General features: G+C 49.3%; 1 protein-coding gene across 12 annotated transcripts in view; it reads left to right on the top strand.

Annotated features, from left to right (window-relative positions):
* Positions 1 to 335: 335 nt before the first annotated feature.
* Positions 336 to 22,300, top strand: part of GTF2I (general transcription factor IIi) — an 82,574-nt gene continuing 60,609 nt past the window's right edge. For all 12 annotated transcript variants that reach the window (XM_049789504.1, XM_049789503.1, XM_049789502.1 and 9 more), the window contains exons 1-2: positions 336 to 375; positions 20,179 to 20,282. In XM_049789504.1, coding sequence (XP_049645461.1) covers positions 20,184 to 20,282 — 99 coding nt within the window. In that variant the 5' untranslated portion in view covers positions 336 to 375; positions 20,179 to 20,183. The remainder of the gene's footprint in view (positions 376 to 20,178; positions 20,283 to 22,300) is intronic.

Here is a 22,300-nt window from a genome sequence, read left to right as displayed (position 1 = left end):
GAAAAGGGGCCAGCGCTTGCCCCCCCGCTTCGCCTCCAGCACGCGCTCGCTCTCCTCCAGCCAGCCTGGGCCTGCTTGCTTGCCCGCCTGCCTGCCTGCCTGCCGCGGTCACCCCGGCGGCGTCTTTCTTCCCTTCAGGGTACCCCCCCTCAGAAGCGAGCGGAGTAGAAGGCCCGGGGCGGCCATGCGGCGGTGACAGGAGCTCGGCCGTCTGAGACGCTCGGGCCCCTTCGCCTTCCCCGTCTTGCACGCCCGCTCCGGCTTGGCTCGGCCCGCACGCCGCTCCGTGGCGGCTGCAGCAGCTCGCGCGCTCCCTCCCGTCCGTCTGTCCGCGTCCTTCGACCAGCCGGGCCTGGAGGCGGCGGCTGCACTCGGGTGAGTGAATGCAATGTCCCCCCGGCCTGCCGGGCGAGGCCTTTTGGGGGTGCACCCCCCCATGTTGCCCCGCACCCCCCACCCGCCCCCAGAGCCGCGGCCGCGGGGGGGTGGGGCGGGCGCGGGGGACGACAGTTGCACGCGCGGGGGGAGGGGCGGCGCCGGCGGGCGCGGGGGGGGTTCACGCGTGAGGGCCGCGCCGGCCGCGGCTTCTGATTGGTCGGTCCCGCCGCGGCGGGTGCGCGCGCCGTGCCAGGCCCGAGCCGTGGGGTCGCGCTCGGCCCGGAGTCTCCGGGGCTCGTGCGCCTCGGCCGCGGGCGCGCCCGATTGGTTGCTCCGCCGGAGGGGCGGGGCCGCGCTGCCTGGCAACCGTTTGCCCCGCCCCCTTTGCCCCTCCCGCCCCTGCCCGTTTTCCAGGTGGAGCCCGCCGCACACTCGCCCGCACTGGGCTTTGTCCCGCCTGGGCCTGGTTGGTTTGGTGGGTGGGTGGGTGGGTGGGTGGTGGTGGTGCTTCTCGCCCCGCCGTGGGGAGCTGCTGCCTCTGGAGGCGGGGTGGGAAAGGGGTGGTGGAAGTCAAGCACAATGCCCGGAAGGAAAATATCAGCCAAATGCTTTTCTAGCTTGAGCCCCTGCGGCTAGGAGAGGACCCCCCCCACTTCTGGATCTTGTCTAGGGGACGGGGAGGAAGATTGCAAAAGCTTGTCCGTTCTTTCTTCCCTGCCACTTTTCGTTTTTTTTTTTTTTTTTTTGCAAGTTGTGCCCTGGCAAGTTTCACACTTTTTTTTTTGGTTTCTGGTTTTTGGATCATATCAGGCAGAGCTTCAGGGGTTCCTCCTGGCTCTACGCTCAGAAATCGCACCTGGCAAGCTCTGGGGGACCATATGGGATGCCGGGATTCGAACCATCGTCCTTCTGCCTTCTGCATGCAAGGCACACTCACTTCCTCCGTGCTGTCTCTCCGGTCCCAAGTTTCACACTTTGATTTGGGGCCTCCACCTGGCAGTACACTGGGGTTACTTCATCCTGGCTCTGTGTTTAAGGATCAGCCCTGGTGATGCTTCGGGAACCAGATGGGATGCCGAAGGATCAAACCCGGGTCTGCCTTATGCAAGGCTTAATCGTCTTCTCCACTGTCCCATCGCTTCGGCCCCCAGTTTTGCACATATTGGGGTGGTGGAGCGAGCAGAAGTCGGGTTTGTTGGCGAGTGCTCAGGACTGTGAAACTAGGCTGTGTGGGTGGGATGGAGTGGTGGTGGACAAGAGAATTCCCTGCAGAATTCTGCCAACGCTCTTGGCAGGTCCCTGGACCCTGAAAGTAGCCTTTTGATGTCCTGGAAACAAAAGGGAAGTGAGTTTGCAAGCAAGAATGTGTATTTTTAGAGTGCCCCAAGGCAGCCCTTGGCGCTGGGTCTTCCCCAAGCCAAGATCGTTGATTTGGGAGGATTCTACTGGCCTGTGCTTCTGGGGATCCTAGTACAACCCCCTTTATGTCGGGATGACCAGGTTGCTCGTGTGCAATTGCTTTATTGAAGCCCTGCCTTCTACAATATTCTGTTTTGAGGTTCACACCTGAGGGTGTGTGTGGGTGTGATGTCAGTGTTAGAATCCTCATTGGTAGAGTGCCAAGCAAACACTCCACCCACTGTGCTATTGCTCAGGCCCCCCAATGTTTGGCCACATTTTGTTCATTGGATCAGTTTGACCCCCTTCCTCAGAGGAGTCCTCTATCTCCTCCAGCTGTACTTGGTTTTGTCTTCCATATTCAGGGATTAAACCTTATCTGCCTTTACCTTTCTCCCTTTCGCTGAGAGAGGGAGGGAGGAAAGGAAGGGAGGGGACGGGACTGGCACCTCATGCCCCCACAGAGCCTGCACTGGACTGAGCTCACCTCCCTGCTCTTGGAAAATTTTTTGTTTGGGTTTTGGGCCACACCAAGCAGGTGCCCCAGGCTTGCTTCTGGTTCTGTATTGGGGCCTAGGGGACCCATACATGCATGCATGCATGAGCAGTGCAGAGAATCAGAACTGGATTGGTCACTGCTAGGGCTTTACTACTGCATTACCACTGTACTATCTATCCTACCCCCACCTCTTGTGATGCTCTTAAGTGCCTAAAGTTACTCATTTTAGTAATATAGTGACTCCTACTTATAGCCTCAGAAACTGGGTAATTGACTTTTTGTGGGGAGGGGTTTAGTTTTGATCTTTGGGCCACACTCAGGGATGCTAAGGGTTTAGTCCAGGCTCTGCAGCAAGAGATGGCTCCTGGGGGTGCTGGGGGAGACTACGGGGGGACTGGGGGATTGAACACAGATTGGCTTTGGGCAAAGCAAAATGCACTCCTGGCTGTACTATCTGAATCTGGCTCCTGGTAATTTTACTTCAGATAACCTACTAAGTAAACTTTAACTCCAAACCCCGAATGTTGGTACTAGGGTTTGGTTAGAGGTTGTGGTTCTGTACTGCCTGTGGTCCTTGTCATCTGCTAGACCACTGTGCCAGCCGAGTGGAGCCGAGCTTACAACTGCTCCTTCCCAGTGGCACGGTCTGCCCCCCCCCTTTTGCCACTCTGCTATGATGAAAGTTTAGGGAGTTTGCAATTTCATATTTATTTTTAATTTTATTTTTGTTAATTTTTGGGTCATACCTGGCGGTGCTCAGGGATCACTTTTAGGGGGCTCTGGAGACCAACTTTATGGGGTGCAGGAATTTTCTATTTTTGGTTTTTGGGTCACACCCATTGGCGGTCAGGGTTACTCCTGGCTCTGCTCAGAATCCTTCTTGGCAGGCACGGGGAGACCAGATGGAATACCAGGATTCGAACCACCATCTGTCCTGGATCGACTGTGTGCATGTTTTGTTTTTTTTTTTTTTTTGGTTTTTGGGCCACACCCATTTGATGCTCAGGGGCTACTCCTGGCTATGCGCTCAGAAGTCGCTCCTGGCTTGGGGGGGACCATATGGGACGCTGGGGGATCGAACTGCGGTTCTTTCCTTGGCTAGCGCTTGCAAGGCAGACACCTTACCTCTAGCACCACCTTCCCGGCCCGACTGTGTGCATGTTAAATGCTCTACTGCTATGTTATCTTTCAGGCCCCTGGGGTGCAGGAATTAGGTTAACTGGATGCAAGCAAGGCAAGCACCCACACCCTCTCCAGCTTCTGAGCACAGAGCCACGAGTAGCCCCTGAGTAATCCCTCCCCCAGAAAAAAAAAAAAGGACTCGGGAATTTAGTTCAGAATAAAGTTTGCAAGTTTTTGTTTTGGGACCACACTGGGTGGTGTTAATGGGGTCACTCTTGGCTTTGTGGTTCATGATGGTCACTTGTGGGGGACCATATGGTGCCAGGGACTAAATCTGCCCAAAAAAATCCCACAAAACTATGAGCCTTGGGGCATGTGCCTTAGCGTGGGTCAGTCAGCTTTCTCTTGCCCTCCACAGCTCATTTTGCCACCCCCCCACCCCAACACCTCTATTCATTTACTAATTTTCTCTCTGCTCAGTGCTTCTCTTGTCCCATGGAATCTGGAGTCTGGAAACCCCAAAGGGGTGAGGGGCCTGAGCTCTGGCTTGACTTGCACACTTGTTCTTGGTGCTCCCAAGAGCTTGCTCCCCTTTTGCAATGGTCCCACTGCCCTTTCATGATTGTGGTGGGATTGTACCGGAAGGCAGCTGGAGTGCTGCCAGCCCGCACATAGAGGAGACCTGGGAGGCAGATACCTGGAGGCTGCCTTGAGCCTCTGTGCCCTGATTTGGTTTAGCTTATTTGGTTTGCCCTGTGTTGCTCATTTGGTGCTTCTGCCTGGCTCTGTGCCTGGGGGAGGGTGGTCATTTGTGGCCGGATTTGGGGGAACGGACCCTCTGCAGTGCTAGGGATTGAACTGGGCTCAGCTGTGTGCATGTTGGGCATTTTTACCTCCTATATAAACTCACAGGCCCAAGAAAACAATTTGTTTCTTTGTTTTTGGGCCACACGTGGTGCTCAGGGTTTTCTCCTGGCTCTGCACTCAGAGATCTGTCCTTGCCAGCCCTGGGGGGGGGGGGCTTATGGGGTGCCTAGAATAGCCAGGGAATAACTAGGTCAGACTGGTAGAAGGCAAGCCCCCTCCCCTCTGTACTTTCTTCAGGAATTGTATTTTAGAGCTTTAATTTTCAACTTTTTTTCTCTTGCAAACTGGCACTGTCTGGTGAAGGCTGCTGCAGGTTACTGTTTTATTTATTCACTTGTTTATATTAACTTGTTGGCTTTCGAGCTAGACTCAGCAAAACTCAGGGCTTACTCCTTATTAATTCTCTGGGACTGCTTGTGCTATATTTTGGTTTGTTACACTCCTGGTTCTATACTCAGGTACTTGGGGTATAGTGGTACTTGGGGAACCTCATGGGATGCTGGATATCCAAGCCAGGTTTGTTATGTGGAAAGCAAGCAAGTTTACTTTTCCCCCTCCCTTCTTACTGTCTTGTGCTGGTGGGGAAGAAAGTTTGTTACTCAGGGGTTGTCAGAAATAGATGAAGAAAGGTATTAACTTCTACCTCCTTGGTTTTTTAACTTTGGCACCTCACCTCAAAAATATTTTGGGAGGACACTTGGAGGGAAATGGCTCAGAAGAGTTTTGTGCATGCAGGAGGTTCATGCACCACCTGGTTCCCTAAATATACTAGATGACACTCCCCTCCCAGTGTCTATTGCCAAGATGGGGAGAGGCCCAGCTTTCCTCTTCCCACTTGGGGATACTGGGAAATGAATGGTTCAGTGGCTCAAGTGTCTGCCTGAACATGTGACGCCACCCCATGGCCAAGTGGGAGCCTGTGGCCCTTCTGTGGGGCATAGCCACGTGCAGGAGAGTGGAGCCTGGGCACGGTGGAACTAAAAAGTTGAGGGATATTCTTGAACCCCTGAGAGTCTCACAGGCAAGACCCTGTTGGTGGAAAGCTGACAGATTGAGGGGGGTGGCTGAGAGTTGCTGATCTGGAGCGTCTGGCTTGGTGGGTGAGATCAGAGAGGTGCCTAGGCCCCAGATGCAACTCCACACACCCTGGCCATTCATATCAGTTCCCAGTTTTATTTGTGAATTTGAATTACTCCTGGCTCTGTGCTCAAGGGTTATTCCTAGCTTTGCTCAGGCCACCCAGCAGAACTGGATCAAACTAGTTGGAGTATGTCAGATTTAGCATTGTTGCAACCTGTGTACTTTCTCTGACCTCATTAAAGTGGATGAGGGGGCTTGAGCAATATATATACATATATATATAGCACAGTGGTAGGGCATTTGCCTTGCACAAGGCCAACCCGAGACGGACCCAGATTCAATCCTCGGCTTCCCATATGGTCCCCCGAGCCTTTCAGGAGTGAGTTCTGAACATAGAGCCAGGAGTAATCTCTGAGTGCCTCTGGGTATGGCCCAAAAACCAGAAAAAAAAAGTGGATGCGGTGCTAGAGGGATTGGACAGTTGGTCAGACTCTTGGCTTGCACTTGGCTGACTCAATTTGATCCCCATTTGGATTTTATCTTGATCCTTAAGCACCACCAGGAGTGACCTCTGAGCACTGAGCCAGGAGTAAGCTCAGAGCAGCCGGGTGTGGCCAGAAATCCAGACTGAAGTTCCTGGGCTGGTATCTGGCATACACAGAGCATCTAATAAAAGCCTTTAAACACTTTGTTGAGTGCTTTTGAGAAGTTTCACTAGGAATAGCGACTGCAAGGCTAATTCCCGAAAGCCGGAGGATATAAACTCTGAGAAGGAAAGAACTTAACTTTTCTTGGGATTTTTTTTCCTTTTTGACTCTTAAGTTGTTTTAGTGAAACAATTCAAGGAAATAATTCTTTTCCTCTTAAGTGACAGCTTATAGTTTTATTACGTTTAGAAGCAGAGAGTAGTGAAGAAAGGTTTGCTCCTTTTCCTGGTGTCTGATTAAAATTATCCCTGAGTTCCATCCCCAACATGGCTTGGCCCCTTGAGCACCAAGCAGGGAGCACCTGGCAAAGCACCACAGCCAGATTCCCACTCACATTCACATGTGCTGCAGCTGCAGACCCAGAAACAACATGCTGAAGACCCCAAGTGCCAGTCAGAGAGGCGTGTGTGTACACAATGTGTGCCCCCTCATTCCTCAAAGTTGGGGGAAAACAATATGAATTGGTGTGTTGGGTGTACTAGTTCTGGAAAGTTTGATTTTTCCTAAAGTTTTTCTTAGGGTGAACAAATTAGGCTATACCCGACTATGCTCAGGGATTACTCCTGGCTCTGCAGTCAGGAATCACTCCTGGTGAGGCTCGGGACCATCTGGGGTGACAAGGTTTGAACCTGTGTTGATTGTGTGTGCAAGGAAGTGTTCTCCCCACACTGTGCTGTCTCTTCAGCCCCTGATTTCTGAATTTTCAGTTGAATCACCATTTGCAGAGTAGATGATTCATTGGCATTATGCAAAAGTGTAATAAGTTTTGGTACCAAGTACAGCTTTTTTTTTTTTGGTGGGGGGAACCTATAGCCTGCTGTGCTGAAGCTGTTGTGGTGCTCCCACTACCCTTTCATGAAGGTGGGGGGGTTTGCACTGGAAAGCGATTTTTTTTCTTGGTGCATTTGAGCTTATACAGAAGACAAAATGCTCAACATGCACTCAGCTGAGCCTAGCACAGCGGCATACTCCATATCCCAAGCTTAAAGGAATGGATGCCATACAGGTTCCAGGGATCGAACCCAGATAAGGCATGTGCAAGGCAAGCACCCAACCTGCTACTATCTCTCAGGATCACTTTTGAATCTACTTTTGTTTTTGGGCCACACCTGGTGGTGCTCAGGGATGAATCCTGGCTCTGAGACTCAGGAATCACTCCTGGTTGGGCATGGTGGTGGTGGGGAGAAATCTTATGGGGTGCTGAGAATTAGACCCAGGTTGACTGCATGCAATGCTAGCACCCTACCCTCTGTACTGTGGCCCAGCACCCACCCCCAGTCTGCTTTTTCAAATAATTTGAGGGTGGTGTTCAAGCCTAAACAAAGTAATTGTGCTGTCTTCTCTGTAGGAAAAGGTTTCCTTTGTAGTAGCAGAATGGGCGTTGTCCTCGATCACCTTCTCTCTTTGAAGCTCTGAGGAAGAATGAGCCCTTTATTACATTTGAACAATGGAGGTGCATACTCACCTCTGTATTCGAGTCCTCCTGCAGGCATTAGGTGGTGAGGAGACGCCCCGAAACCACAATGTGCAGATAAATTGTTGAGAGCTTCAAGATCAAGACTATTTGCTTACTTTTCTTAGATATTTTGAATAAGATAACTTTATATTTAAGAATTTTTTGTTGTTGTTGTTGTTCACATGTGCCATACTTACTCAGAGATCACTTCTGGTGGGTTTAGGGGAACCTTTTGGGATTGACAGGGATTAACTGGGATTAATTGTGTGCAAGGCAAGCAACCCACCAGCAGTACTATCCCAGTCTTTTATTTACTTGGTTTTCGGGCCACACCCTGAAAAGCTGTGGGCAAGTGCCTTACCCACTCTGCTATCTCTCCAGCTTCAGAGTTTTGGGGTGTGGCCCAAAAATCAAAAGAAAAAACAAGTTATCCAGATGCTTGAGGAACTATATGGAGGCCAACCCACGTTGGCCTCGTACAAGACATGTGCCATCTCTGTACTTTGTTCCCTGTCCTCTGGCCCCACTATTTTTCAGGACTTATGACCTGGCTCTGTGCTCAAGGATCATTCCTGGAGGGATTCAGTGGACCACATGGGGAATCAGGGGTCGAACCTAGGTTAGCCATGTGTCAGCCATGTTCCCTATGCAGGAGTAAGTCCTGAGCACTGCCAGGTGTGACCCTAAACCAAAAGCCTCAGAGACTCAGCACCTGCCTTGTGGGGTAAGGCACAGTTTCAGTTCTGTTGTCTGCTCCATGGGCCCTTTCCCCCTTGTTTTCTTTTGAGCATCACAGCTGCAGAGGTTCAATACCAGAAGGTAACCCGGTCACTTCTTGTGTGATGGCATTATAGAGGCACCCCGTGAGTGAGCATTGCCTTGCACCCTGAAAGTGCCTGACAGTACAGCTGATAGGGCATTTGCCTTGCAGGTAACCCACCTAGGTTTAATCTTCAGCATCCATATCCTTTGAGAAAGTTTCTGAGCACTGCTGGGTGTGGTATAAGAGACAAAAACAAACCAAAAAATCTCCAAGAACAATCAACAAAGAATTTATTCAGGGTGTGATTTGAAGGAAGCTGGGATGTATCAGCCCACCCCAGACAGAAGAGGAACATCTGCTGGATTCTGTCATCTTTTGTCTTTCATATTGTTTTCCTATGTGACCAGCTGTGACATTCAAAAAGGTTGACCCAGGGGCCAGAGTGGTGTCCCGTCCCATATGGTCCCTAGGAGCGATTTCTGAGCGAATAACCAGGAGTAACCCCTTAGCGCCACTGGTGTGGCCCAAAAAAACAAAACAAAAGGTTGACCAAGAGACATAATCCAGGGGTAAGGCTCTAGCATATGTCCAACCCTGGCTTAATCCCTGGCACCACACCACACCACTCTGCATCTACATGAGCTATCCTTGAGCAATGAGCCACGAGTAAGCTGGGAAGCTCTGAGAATTGTTGGATGTGGCCCCCAACCTTTAACAAACAAAACAAAACGAAACAGGTTGGCTGGGCCTTGGTAGATAACTCACAGGGCTGGAGGGCATGTTTTATGTGCATGGGACTCTTGGGGATCTGATTTCTGCTGGCATGGTCCCAGGAGCCACCCTGGAGCACTGATCCAGGAGTAGTCCCGAACACTGCTGAGTGTAGCCCAAGAACAAAAATTGACTGCCATGACAACCATACCCAATTTTCATTCCCTTAACTTCAGATTAGGATAAGATCTGCTGGTTCAGCTGTTAAGAGTCCAGATTCCTGGTAGTGTGCAAGCAGGTGACATAAGAGATTTAAAAAAAAAAAATAGCAACTTGGAGCTAGAGAGATAGCACAGCGGTAGGGCATTTGCCTTGTATGCAACCGACAACCCAGGACAGATGGTGGTTCAAATCCTGGCATCCTATTTGGTCTCCCGAACCTGCCTGGAGCGATTTCTGAGTGTAAAGCCAGGAATTGGGTGTGGACCCCCCCCCCAAAATAAATAGCAACTTGGTTTTTGTTTCTGTTTTTGGGTCACACCTGGCAGTGCTGGGGGGCTGTTCCCAGTTCATTGCCCTGGGTCACTTATGGCCACATCTGGGGGAAGGGGGTGTGGGTTGCAGGATATTGAGCTTGACCTCCCACGGGTAAGGCAGACACTCAGCTCATAGAGCATCTCTTCTAGCCAGAAATTTTCTTCTTTCATAAATCAAAGCATGATTTTGGGACTAGAGCTCAAGTGCTTGACTGGGATCTGACCAACCTTAGTTGAATCCTGTGTGCTGTAGCATTTTCCTAGCACTGCTGGGAGTGACACCCTCTACTCCTCACCAAAGAAAACATTTAACATTTTTCATTATATGTTTTTTGGGGGTCATACTCGGCAGTGCTCAGGGATTGTTCGTGGTGGTGCATGGGGCACAATATAATAGTGCCAGGGATTGAATTTGTATTGTCTGCATGTAAGGCAAGTGCCCTACCTACTGTATTGTCACTTTGGTCTCTGGAACCTGTGTGTATTGTGGTTTTTTTTTTTTTTTTTCCCACACTGGAAATAACTAAAATCATTCCTGGCATATGTAGGGGGGAGGTGTCGGGGATCAAACCTGGGTCATTGATGTAAAGGTAAAAGTCCCCCGTGTTGTACTATTCTCTGGCTTCCTGGAACATATATTTTAAGTTTGAGGTTTCATTTCACTTTTCCTTGGAATTAAGTGATACTTGAAGTTATCTTATACCTCATCAGACTATTTCAGATGTTAAGATACGCATCTGTGATGATAGCTTTGCCACACTGAAACTTTACTGGCTATTAGTAAAATGAGTACGTAACTTGGTTTGACATCATTTAAAAAAATAATTTGGCTCTTGCTCTCAGAGGACTGAGATGGCTGGAGCAGCAAAGAAAACAAAGCTCATCTAAACTGTTGCTGAAAGACAAGTGCCTTCAGCTCAGGAGGTCATTCATTGCCTGTTGTGAAAGGAAGGTCAGAATGTACATTTGGGGCCCGGAGAGATAGCACAGCGGCCTTTGCCTTGCAAGCAGCCGATCCAGGACCAAAGGGGGTTGGTTCGAATCCCGGTGTCCCATATGGTCCCCCGTGCCTGCCAGGAGCTATTTCTGAGCAGACAGCCAGGAGTATCCCCTGAGCACCGCCAGGTGTGACCCAAAAACCAAAAAAAAAAAAAAAAAAGAATGTACATTTGGGGTAGTGGGGAGGATGCTTGCCTGGTTCTTGGCTGACCTGGGTTCAATCCCTGCATCCATATGGTCCACTGAGCATAGCCAGGTATGGCTCAAAAACAAAACAAAAAAAAGTACATTTGGGAGCTGGAGACAGTAAAAGTGGATAAGGGATTTGCCTCGCATGTGGCAGACCTACACTTGATTCCTGGCATTGCATATGGTCCCCGAGCACTGCTGGGGTGACCCTTTGCACAAAGTACATCTGGGTGTAGCCTATCCTTAACCCGCACCTCAGTATAAACTTGCATGGAAGATTTTTTCCTAGTAAAGGTATCTACCCCTGCCTTTTGTGAAGGAGGTGGCTGACACACCTGGTGAGTGGTTATGTGCCCTTCTCTGGGGTGCTGGGGCCTCCTGTGTGCAAATGAGCTGGCCCAGCCCTCTGTGCTCTGCCAAGTCAGTTTTTTTTGTTGTTTTTGTTTTTGTTTTTGAGTAGTACTCAGGGTCTTACTCCTGGCTCTTTTCTTAGGTTTTACTCCTGCCTGGGCTTAGGTGACTTTTATGGGATGCCGGGGATTGAACCTGGGTCAGCTCTGTACAAGGCTAGTGTCTTCCTCACTTTTCTACTATGGTTCTGGCTCCCAGCAGCCAATCTTCATTGTGTATTAACAAAGTCTGGGGCCAGAGAGGTGGCTCCAGCAGCTGCCAGGCTATGTACACATGAGTGTCCTGAGCACTGCTAGCCGTGTACACACACCTCCTTCCTAAACAAGAACAGAAATTGTGAACATAAGCGTTGTGTGAGGTAAAGAAAGTAATGGGCTTGGTCCTGGATCACTTGACTTCCTCCTGGCTGAAAGAAGGGAGGGGGTGTTGGGTGTTGGGATTCCCTGCATTAGACATTCTTTCCGCCTCATCATCCTGGCTCTTGCTGGCAGGATAGTATCTGGTCAGCAGGAATCTGTGGCCTGGCCCAGGTGTTTGCTGCCATCACATGTGGCAGATGGTTTTAGAGTTTTCTGAGTCATGCTTTGTTGTTTTTTTTTTTGTTTTTTTTTTTTGTTTGTTTGTTTGTGGGACACACCTGATGGTTCTTGAGTAGAGTTGGGGGGACCAGGTAGTGCCAAGGGGGCAAACCCAGGCCTCCCCTCCAGCCATCTCCCTACATCTGCTCTGCCAAGTGAGTTGTCTGCCTACCTGTTTGAATAAAATTTTTTTTTGATTTTTGGATCATACCCAGAGGTGCTCAGGGCTCACTCCTGAAAGGCTCAGGAGACCATAACGTGGTGCTGGGGATTGAACTTGCGTCAGCCGTGTGCAAGGCAGGCACCAAACCCGCCACACTACCTTTCTGGTCCAGAACCAGACTTTTCATTTTCCTCACAGGATTTAACTGCATTGATACTTACTTTTTAGTGATCCGTTTAATTTTGGCATATATCAAGGATATCACACTTTTTAGGGGAGGGGACCTCACCTGCTGATGTCAGGAGTTACCCCAGGGTCTGCACTCAAGAACAATTACTCCAGGCCTTCCCCGGGGAACCATGTGGGGTGCTGGGTATCAAACCATGGATGATGGTGTGTGCAAGGCAAGCACCCTCCTCTGTACTATACCACTCAAGGCACAAAAGACACCTTGCTGTTGTGTTAAGAGCGAATGACAGTTCATTTTTCAGCCTTGTATAAAGAATGCATGGGGTGGACCTGGGGCCTGGCTTCTACCTGTGCACTGCAGAAACAAAACAAAACAAAAACATAGTATTATAGTTCTAGTCACCCTATAATTTACCTTTGATTCTTCATTTTCTCTTAAATCACTGTGGTGAAGGAGGGAATTGGAATCTGGAGATAAGGGATTGGATTCTAGTCCCTTGCTGCAAAATGAGCCTGTCACTGAATGTTAGCGAGACAGCCTGCTTTTCTGGGTTGGTCTCATTTATAAGGTGGCTGGGCAAAGAGCTCGTGCCTCATGAGATAGTAAGGGAAGGCTGCCTAGCCTAGAAGTGTGGTCCCTGCAGGCTCAGCCGGACTTGTAGGCCTTTGTAGGAATGAGAGCATTGCCCTGGGACACAGTCTAGGCATGCAAGCTGGTGCGACCCCCAGACATCTCGGTGAGAACTTTAACTAAGGAAGTGCATTGGGATGGGGAGTTCCTTTATAAGAAAGGAGGGACCTCGGTTTGATTCCGTGTATCCCATATGGTCCCTTGAGCCTGTCCAGAGTGAGGGCTGCCAGATGTGGCCCAACCCCCCCACCAAAAAAAAAAAGAAGAAAGGATCTGGGGCTGGAGTGATAGCACAGCGGCAGACCCTGGTTCAGGGTTCAATCCTCAGCATCCCATATGGTCCCCATAGCCTCTTAGTAATTTCCAAGTACAGAGCCAGGAATAATGCCTGAGTACTTTTGGGCATGGCCCCCAAAACAAAAAACTTAGGTGTGGGGCCAGAGATATAGCATGGAGGTAAAGCATATCCCTTTCATGCAAAAGGTCATTGGTTCAAATCCCGGCATCCCATATTGTCCCCCGAGCCTGCCAGGAGTGATTTCTGAGCCTGGAGCCAGGAGTAACCCCTGAGCACTACTGGGTGTGACTCAAAAACAAAAAACAAACAAACAAACAAAAAAAACCAACTTAGGTTGTAAGTTGTAAGAATGAGTTGAAATGATTTTGTTAAAAACAACAAAACTGGGGGCCGGGCGGTGGCGCTGGAGGTAAGGTGCCTGCCTTGCCTGCGCTAGCCTAGGACGGACCGCGGTTCGATCCCCCGGCGTCCCATATGGTCCCCCAAGAAGCCAGGAGCAACTTCTGAGCGCATAGCCAGGAGTAACCCCTGAGCGTCACAGGGTGTGGCCCAAAAACCAAAAAAAAAAAAAAAAAAACAACAAAACTGGGACATGAATATAATGATAAAAGTCATTGTTATGGTATTTTCCCACTTTGCAGTCCAATTTGATGTTTTTTTTGTTTGCTTGTTTTTGGGCCACACCCAGTGGCACTCAGGGGTTACTCCTGGTTTTGTGCTCAGAAATTATTTCCTAATTTGAAACAATTGTGAATGTTTTTGAAATGTTTTTTTGGATCATGAATGTTTTTTGGGACATAACCAGTGGTGCTCAGAACTGACTTCTGGCTGGGTGCTGAGAGACCATTCCTAGCTGGGTTCAGTGATCTATTTGAAGTAAGTGTGTGTGTGTGTGTGTGTGTGTGTGTGTGTGTGTGTGTGTGTGTGTGTGTGTGTGTGTGTGTGTGTGTGTGTGTGTGTGTGTGTAACCTGGGTCGACTGCATGCAAGGCAAATACTCTCCCTGCTGTACTTGGGTCGACTGCATGCAAGGCAAATACTCTCCCTGCTGTACATTGGTCCTGCCATAATTTGTAATATTTTAGCTGCTTAATCAAAAATGTTAACTTTAGGGCTGGAGCAGTGGCACAGGGCATAAGGCGTCCTTGCGCACGCTAGTCTAGGACGCACCATGGTTTGATCCCCTATCGTCCCATATGGTCCCCCAAGTCAGGAGCGATTTCTGACCTTTATTGTGGGGAGAGGGTTAGGGTGATGGTGTATGTGTGTCAGTGTTCAAAAGTTTTCTTTGGGGGCTGGAGAGATAGTACAGTGGCGTTTGCCTTGCAAGCAGCCGATCCAGGACCAAGGATGGTTGGTTCAATCCCGGTGTCCCATATGGTCCCCTGTGCCTGCCAGGAGCTATTTCTGAGTATAGAGCCAGGAGTAACCTCTGAGCACTGCAGGGGGTGGCCCAAAAACAGAACAAAACAAAAGTTTTCTTTGAATGTTTTTGTTGTTACAAAAACCCGGTTTGTCGTGGGTCGTCTGCATGCAAGGCAAATGCCCTACAGCTGTGCTATCTTTGGCCTAGGGCTGACTTTTAACTCTTCCCTTAGGGACCATATTTGGTACGTAGGAATGGACTCAGATTAGCCTCATGCAAGGCAAGTAAGTGCCTTGAGCACTGTACTTTTTCTTCAGCTCATACTCTGTTTTTTATTACTTGACATTTATCTTTACAGCAAGGACTAGTTAGAAACAGAAGCATTGAATGAAATGAAAAAAGGGAATTAATTATTGACTTAAGTTGAGGTAGAGCAGATCGGAACAGTAAGGACAGGGATAAACTCAATCCCTGAAACGGATCTCGAATGCGAAACACAAGATTTCCAGAATGACTGGTGTCTGCTTTCACAGATAAAAGGGCAGCTCATCTATTAAGCAACAGGCGGCCAGCATGAAAGAGAGTCATAAACTCAAGTAATAAACATGCGGCTGAAGTTCATAAGGGAGAGTTAAAATCAGATCAGGAAAATGAGGAAGGAAGGAAAAAGGCAGGAGCATCGAGGCTGGAGCCAGAAGACAGCGGAGAGCAGGAGAGCGCTGGCCTTGCATGTGGCAGATCTGGGTCCCTCCTTGGGCCAGGAGTAAGGCGTAAGCCCTGAGCACCGCCAAGTGTGGCCTAAACACAGGAGGAAGTACAAAAAGTGTGTGTGTGTTGCCCCTCTTTTGGTACCTGCGGGGGGCCACACCCGGTGACACTACTGGTTGCTCCTGGCTTGGGGAACCATATGGGACATCAAGGGATCGAACCGATGTTTGTCCTAGGTCAGCTGCATGCAAGGCAAATGCCCTACCACTGTTCCAATACTCAAGGCCCATGGCTCACCTTCTGACTCCCTGTGGTTCTTGCTCAGCTCTTAAGCACAGAAAGACTCAGCTTGTTCCCACTAGTCCCAGGAATCAGGCCTGGGATAGGATCTGTTCCTGATACAAACCCCAGAACCTCTTTTTGTTACATGTGGGTTTATTTTTTTTGGGAGGGGGTTACTCCTGGTAGTGCTCAGGCATCACCTCTTAGTGAGACTTGGGAGAACAAACCCCAGAACTTTTATACAAAAGGTAGCAGCAAGTCTGATGTCTTTTGCCTTTGGGATCCCAGGACCTGTGTGTGGGAAGCTTGGGGTCATTGAGCGCAGGTGGAGTTGGTTAAGGGACAGATTGTGCTCAAAGGGCCAGAGCAGCCTTGGCTCTTAGGAGCCCCAGCTCCATCTTCTGCTCACTGGGAACAGCACGGTTGGTAACCCCCAAAGGAACTCACTTCTTTACTGAGGTGCTTTAAACAGGGTGGGTGGCTTTGGTAACTTGGAGTTTTGGCCGCACCTGGCGGTGTTGAGGGAGACTCTCATGGTCTGTGTTCAGGATGGTCTGGGTGGTGTTCAGGAGACAGTTCTGGCACCGCTTGCTTCTGGGGTACTTAAAGAACTGTGTTGGTGCTGGGGCTCCAGCCCCCAAAACTGTACTTGGGGAAAGGGGCCTCCTGAAACCCCAGCTTCAGTATTAATGATTTCAAAATATGGAGGCCTGGGCAGGAAGCTGATTGATAAAGGAATTGAAAGTACTTTCTATAACTAAAACCCAACTACAAAAATGTAATCGTGGTGTTTAAATAAAGATTAAAAAAATTAAAAAAAAATAAAGATTAAAAAAATGTACTTCCATTCTGCCACTGAGCTCAGTGGCCAGCCCCTATACAGCTAAATTGTAAGATTTGTGCATGTATAGTGTGTGGGGCCACGTCCCCGGAGTTCAGGGTTTTACTCCTGGCTTTGTGCTTAAGGGGGGACCATCTGGGAAGCTGGGAATTAAACCTGGGTGGTCCCATACAGGCGCTCTACTCCACTGTACAATCTCTGACCTGAAATCTACACTTTTTTACTCTTTAAGTAGCCACAGGATTGGATGGAATCCTCCAGGCTGTTCCAGACAGCTGTCTTGGAGGAGGGATCCTTTCCTGTATTTCTACTTCTGGGAGAGACCCCATCTTATCCCCACTCCTCCCTGATAGCCTCCCCCTCCCCAGAGAAACATATTTTCTCCATCCCACCCCCAGTGCTGGGATGGAGGAGCTGTGATGTGATAAGGGCCATATAGGAGTCCTGTGAAGCTTATCTGTTCTTTTCTGTACTTAGGAATTATTTCAGGGAATCCATTCCCCACCCCCACCCTCAGCCGCTTTTTTTTTTTTTTTTTTTTGGCCACACCTGGCAGCACTCAGGGGTTACTCCTGGCAGGCTTGTTGGGGGGATCATATGGAATGCTGGGAATCTGTCAAACCTAGGACTGTCCCACGTTGGCCACATGCAGGGCCAATGCCCTGCCACTGTGCTATTTCTCTGAGGGTCCTCCATTTTTTCGTGGAGTATCTGCTCTGGTCTCTTCCCACTTTGCCTGTGTGTGTGGGGTGGAGTTTGCCACACTCAGAGTTTTAGAAGTTTTTGTTGTTTGTTTTTCAGGGGGAGGACCACACCTGGTGATGCTCCAGGGTTACTCCTTCGAGAGTGACTCCTGATAGACTATGTGGTGCTGGGGAGGGAACCAGCAGCAACTCAAAGCAAGTGCTGACCCCCCACCTATGACCCCCCCATTTTGTCTCTAAAGACTCATTACTAATGAAATGTTAATGCAGTGCCACTTTTAGGGTTCCCTGACTCAGAGTTTAGCTTTCCACTGCAGTGCTCTAGACCAGGCCTGATACTGAGCTGAGATTCTCATCTGAAAAGGGGGTTTTTGGAGCCGGTTAGGTGGCGCTAGAGGTAAGGTGTCTGTCTGCCTTGGCAAGTGCTAGCCAAGGAAGGACCACAGTTCTATCCCCTCAAGCCAGGGGCAATTTTTGAGCCCTTAGCCAGGAATAACCCCTAAGCATCAAATGGGTGTGGCCGAAAAAAACCCAAAAAACAAAAAAAAGGGGGTCTTTTAGGCCACCATGTAGCCCGATAGCAGACACTCTGGGTTCTATTCTTAGTACCTCGGGTTTTACTTTATTTTATTTATTTTAAGCAAGGGGTTTTTAGGGGTTTTCAGCTCCTGTTTCTAAGTGGAGGAAACTGCAATCATGAGTTTGACCTTGGTGGAGCCATGAGGGTCACAGCTAGTTTCCTAGGGCCACTTACTCCCCCTTTGCCTCCTTTTTATTTATTTATATTTTGTTTAGAGCCCCCACCTGCCATGCTGAGGGTCGAATTTAGGATTCCCAGGTGTGCTCAGGACCCTGTATCAGCACCGTGATCAACAGGTCCCTGGGCTAGGCCAGGCCTGAGTACTCCTGAGGGAGGACATGGTTTGGGACCGTGTGGGGGTTTCTGGAGAACTGAATTCTCCCTCTCACCCCCCACATCTTCCCCTCACCCCAGGGCTCCTGCCCTCCAGCCTGCCCATTGGTTGTCTCCTTCGGGTTCTCCTGTGGGATGTCACAGTGAGTTGTCCTGGTAACCAGGAGCCCAGCTGCCTGGTCATTGTCTATTCAGACGGGCCTGGCAGATGAAGGTGACCACCTTAGGGTCTCCGGTGGCTAACTTGCTGACCATGACACATCCCCATAGACTGAGGACACAGACCCTTGGTTGGGGGAATGATGGGAAAAGTGGAATAACAGAGCTGTTAGGCCTTTCTCAAGTAACCACAGTGTTTGTGTTCTGAGGAACATTATCATTATGGGCGTCACGTGCCTTCATTCCTTTGGACTGAGCCTCATTTGATTGTTTTCTTCTTTTATTCGGTGCTCAGGGATTACCCCTGGCTCTGTGCTCAGAAGTCACTCCTGGCAGGCACAGGGGACCATATGGGATGCTGGGATTTGAACCATCATCTGTCCTGTGTTGGCTGCATGCAAGGCAAATGCCTTACTGCTGTGCTATTTGCTCTGGCCCCATGATTTTTTAAATTTTGTTTTGTTTTTTTGAACCACACATAAAGTAGTGCTCCTGGCAGTGCTCAGTGGGTCATACGGGGTGCTGGGGAAAGAAGCCAGTGACCTCATTACTCTCTACAGCCTCCTTATGCCTCATACTAAGATAAATTGGCTTAAACTACGTTAGGTTAAGAGAATAGGTTCTGAGTGAGAGTAGTTTCTAGTGTTTAACCATGAATCTTTTCTTGCTTGATAATGCTTTATTTTATTATTTTCAGATCCCTGGCTGTGCTCTGGGGGAAGGGGTAAAATGACTTTGTCCTGTGGGGATTGTGGCCTGGACTCCTTGTGCAAAAGCATGCAACCCCATAATGCTTTGTGCAAAAAGTATTTTTTTGTTTTTGACTTCTGGGCTACACATGGCAATGCTCCGGTGGGCTTGGGGAACCATATGGGATGCTGGGGATTGAACCCAAATCGGCAGTGTTCAGGGCAAACACTCTTTGCTGTGTTATTTCTCTGCAGCTGCATCGCATTCGCATTCTTCATATTCTGATTTCTTTTTTTTTTTTTTTTTTTTTGGTTTTTGGGCCACACCCGGCGGTGCTCAGGGGTTACTCCTGGCTGTCTGCTCAGAAATAGTTCCTGGCAGCACAGGGGACATTATGGGACACCGGGATTCGAACCAACCACCTTAGGTCCTGGATCGGCTGCTTGCAAGGCAAACACCACTGTGCTATCTCTCCGGGCCCCCCTTTTCTTTTTCTTTTTTTTTTTTTTGTGGTTTTTGGGTCACACCCGGCAGTGCTCAGGGGTTTTTCCTGGCTCCGTGCTCAGAAATCGCTCCTGGCAGGCACGGGGGACCATATGGGACACCGGGATTTGAACTGATGACCTTCTGCATGAAAGGTAAACGCCTTACCTCCATGCTATCTCTCCGGCCCCCACCTTTTATTTTTCTTAAATTCCACAAATGAGTGAGACTTTTCTGTGTTTATCTCTCTTCCTCTGACTTATTTCACTCAACATAATAGTCTCCAAATCCATCCATGTATAAGCAAATTTTGTGACTCATATTCTAATTTCTACACATTTCGGCGATGCTTAGTTTTCGGTGTTCATGAGTGTGTGTTCAGAAGGTGCTGCAGATGTGCTTAGTGTGTACCAGACTGTTCAGACAGGAGAGGGATTGGGGTACTGAAGGGAGTGGGATAGGGTGCCAAATATAGATTGGAATATTGAAGGGAGCAAGATGAGGTAATTTTTTTAAAACTTTATTGATTGATTGATTGGCTTTTGGGCAACACCCAGCAGAGCACAGGGGTCACTCCTGGCTCTGTACTCAGAAATCGCCCCTGGCAGGCTGGAGGACCATTTGGGATGCCGGGAATCTAACCGAGTCACTCACGGGTTGGCCGCATGCAAGGCAAATCCACCGCTGTGCTATCTCTCCAGCCCCAAGATGGGGTATTGAAGGTTATACGATGGGGTATCAAAAGGAGTGAGTTGGGGTACTGAAGGGCTATCGTGGGGTGTCTGGGCAGAGCCTCCCCTGGCATGTTCCTGAGTCACAGCCTTTCTAACAGCTGAGTCCCCAAGGAAGGACCATCCGTTTCTCTCCTGGCCTCAACCATCATTGGACTGTGACTTTTTAGAGTGGATTAAATTGGGGGTCTGGTGGTGATTTAACTTTATGGAGAGAGCAACAGAGCCTTGAATATCTCACAGGACCGAATTTGGGGTATGGGGAGTCTTATTTTCTGTTCCTTGGTCTGGTGCTCCTGCCACTCACTCTCGCCTCCTCTTCCCCAGGGACCATGGCCCAGGTCGCGATGTCCACCGTGCCCGTGGAGGATGAGGAGTCGTCTGAGAGCAGGATGGTGGTGACCTTCCTCATGTCCGCACTCGAATCCATGGTGAGCCTTTTGCCTATGATTTCATGACTCATGAAATGGTTCTTGGGCCACAGCCGGCTGTGTTCAGGGATCACTCCTGGTGAGCTCAGGAGACCCATGTGGTGCCAGGAATCAAACCAAGGTTGGCCTGTCTGCTGTACCATCTTCGGCTCCTAATTTTTTAAAAGTTAATTTTGGGTGGAGTTGGGTCATACCCAGCAGTGCTCAGGGGCTACTCCTGACTCAGTGCCTGGAGGTCACAAAGCTCATAGAGTGTGGTTTGTTGATTTTGTACCCAGCTCCCTACCACTGGTCCCTCTCTACCAGTGCTAAGGGCTGGTGGCCCTGGGGCTATTCAGGATCAGAGATTCTGGGTTGGGCCTGAGAATATTGCAGTGGGTCTGGCTGCCAGAGATGGCCCATGACTATCTGGGTGTGCTGGGACTGGCGGGAGACCTTTTACCTTTATTCTGGTTCTTATCATGGGTGGTTTTTTCATCTGTTTGTTTTTGCTTTATTTTGGGTTTATACCTGACCTTACTCAGGGATCTTTCCTAGAAAGGTTCAAGTGATTTCACTGGGTTTTTGGAATTGAACCCTGGTTAGCCACATGTGCAAGGCAAGCATGGTGCCCACCGTGCTGTGATCGCCCCACTTAATTTATGCTTTAACTTGGCTTTCCATGAACTGTTCTAGGCCATTCTTTATTGGGCTCTAACCCTAATTCAGTGGTCCTCAAACTTTTTAAACAGAGGGCCAGTTCACTTCCCTCAGATTGTTGGAGGGCTGGACTATATTAAAAATAAGAACTGAACAACAACAACAAAATAAAACTGAACAAATTACTATGCACACTGCATATACCTTATTTTGAAGTGAAGAAACAAAATGGGAACAAATACAATATGTGGCCCGTGAGCCGTAGTTTGAGGACCACGGCCCTAACAAATCCCTGTGCTCTGGGATTAGTTTTTTGTTGTTTTGTTTTGTTTTGTTTTTGGGTTATACCCGGCAACACTCAGGGGTTACTCCTGGCTCTAAGCTAAGAAGTTGCTTCTGATGGGGCTGGGCGGTGGCGCTAAAGGTAAGGTGCCTGCCTTGCCTGCGCTAGCCTTGGACGGACCTCGGTTCGATCCCCCGGTGTCCCATATGGTCCCCCAAGCCAGGAGCAACTTCTGAGCACATAGCCAGGAGTAACCCCTGAGCGTTACCGGGTGTGGCCCAAAAACCCAAAAAAAAAAAAAAAAGAAGTTGCTTCTGGCAGGCTTGAGGGGACCATATGGGATGTTGGGATTCGAACAGGATTCACAAGGAACAGGATTCCATCTTGTGTTGGTCACATGCGAGGCAAATGCCTTACCACTGTGCTATCACTTCAACCCTGGGATTGGATTTGTTTTGATTTGGTTTTTGGGCCATACCCAGCAGCCCTCAGGGGTTACTCCAGGCTCTACGCTCAGAAGTCACTCCTGGCAGCAGGCTGGGGGACCATATGGGATGCCGGGATTCGAACCACCTTCCTTCTGCATGTAAGGCAAACACCTTACCTCTATGCCAGGGGTCTCAAACTTGCGACCCATGGGCTGTTTGCGGCCCTCCGAACAACATTTTGTGGCCCGTGGCCGGCCTTCAAATATCACAGTATTCGTGATTAGAATAATCGCAATAAAAATCACACTAGTAAGAAAAAAATCGCATTAAACATTCTCATACCTCGAGCAGTTCCATTCGGGGTATGCAAATGTTTAATGCGATATTTTGCGATTTTTTTCTTACTAATGCGATTTTTATTGCGAATATTCGGTAAGCGAAATCTCTTATGCGGCCCTGCCTCACCCCGACTTTGCCTCCTGTGGCCCCCAGGTAAATTGAGTTTGAGACCCCTGCTCTATGCTATCTCTCCGGCCCTGGGATTAGATTTTTTTTTTTTAAGTCTTAAATAGGGCTGGAGAGATAGTATGGAGGTAAGGCGTTTGCCTTTCATGCAGAAGGATGGTGGTTCGAATCCCAGCATCCCATATGGTTCCCCGAGCCTGCCA

This window comes from Suncus etruscus, chromosome 15 (genome assembly GCF_024139225.1).
Source record: "Suncus etruscus isolate mSunEtr1 chromosome 15, mSunEtr1.pri.cur, whole genome shotgun sequence".
Lineage (NCBI taxonomy): Eukaryota > Metazoa > Chordata > Mammalia > Eulipotyphla > Soricidae > Suncus > Suncus etruscus.
The sequence above is the reverse complement of the archived record's forward strand: the minus strand, read 5'-3'. Positions and strand labels throughout refer to the sequence as shown.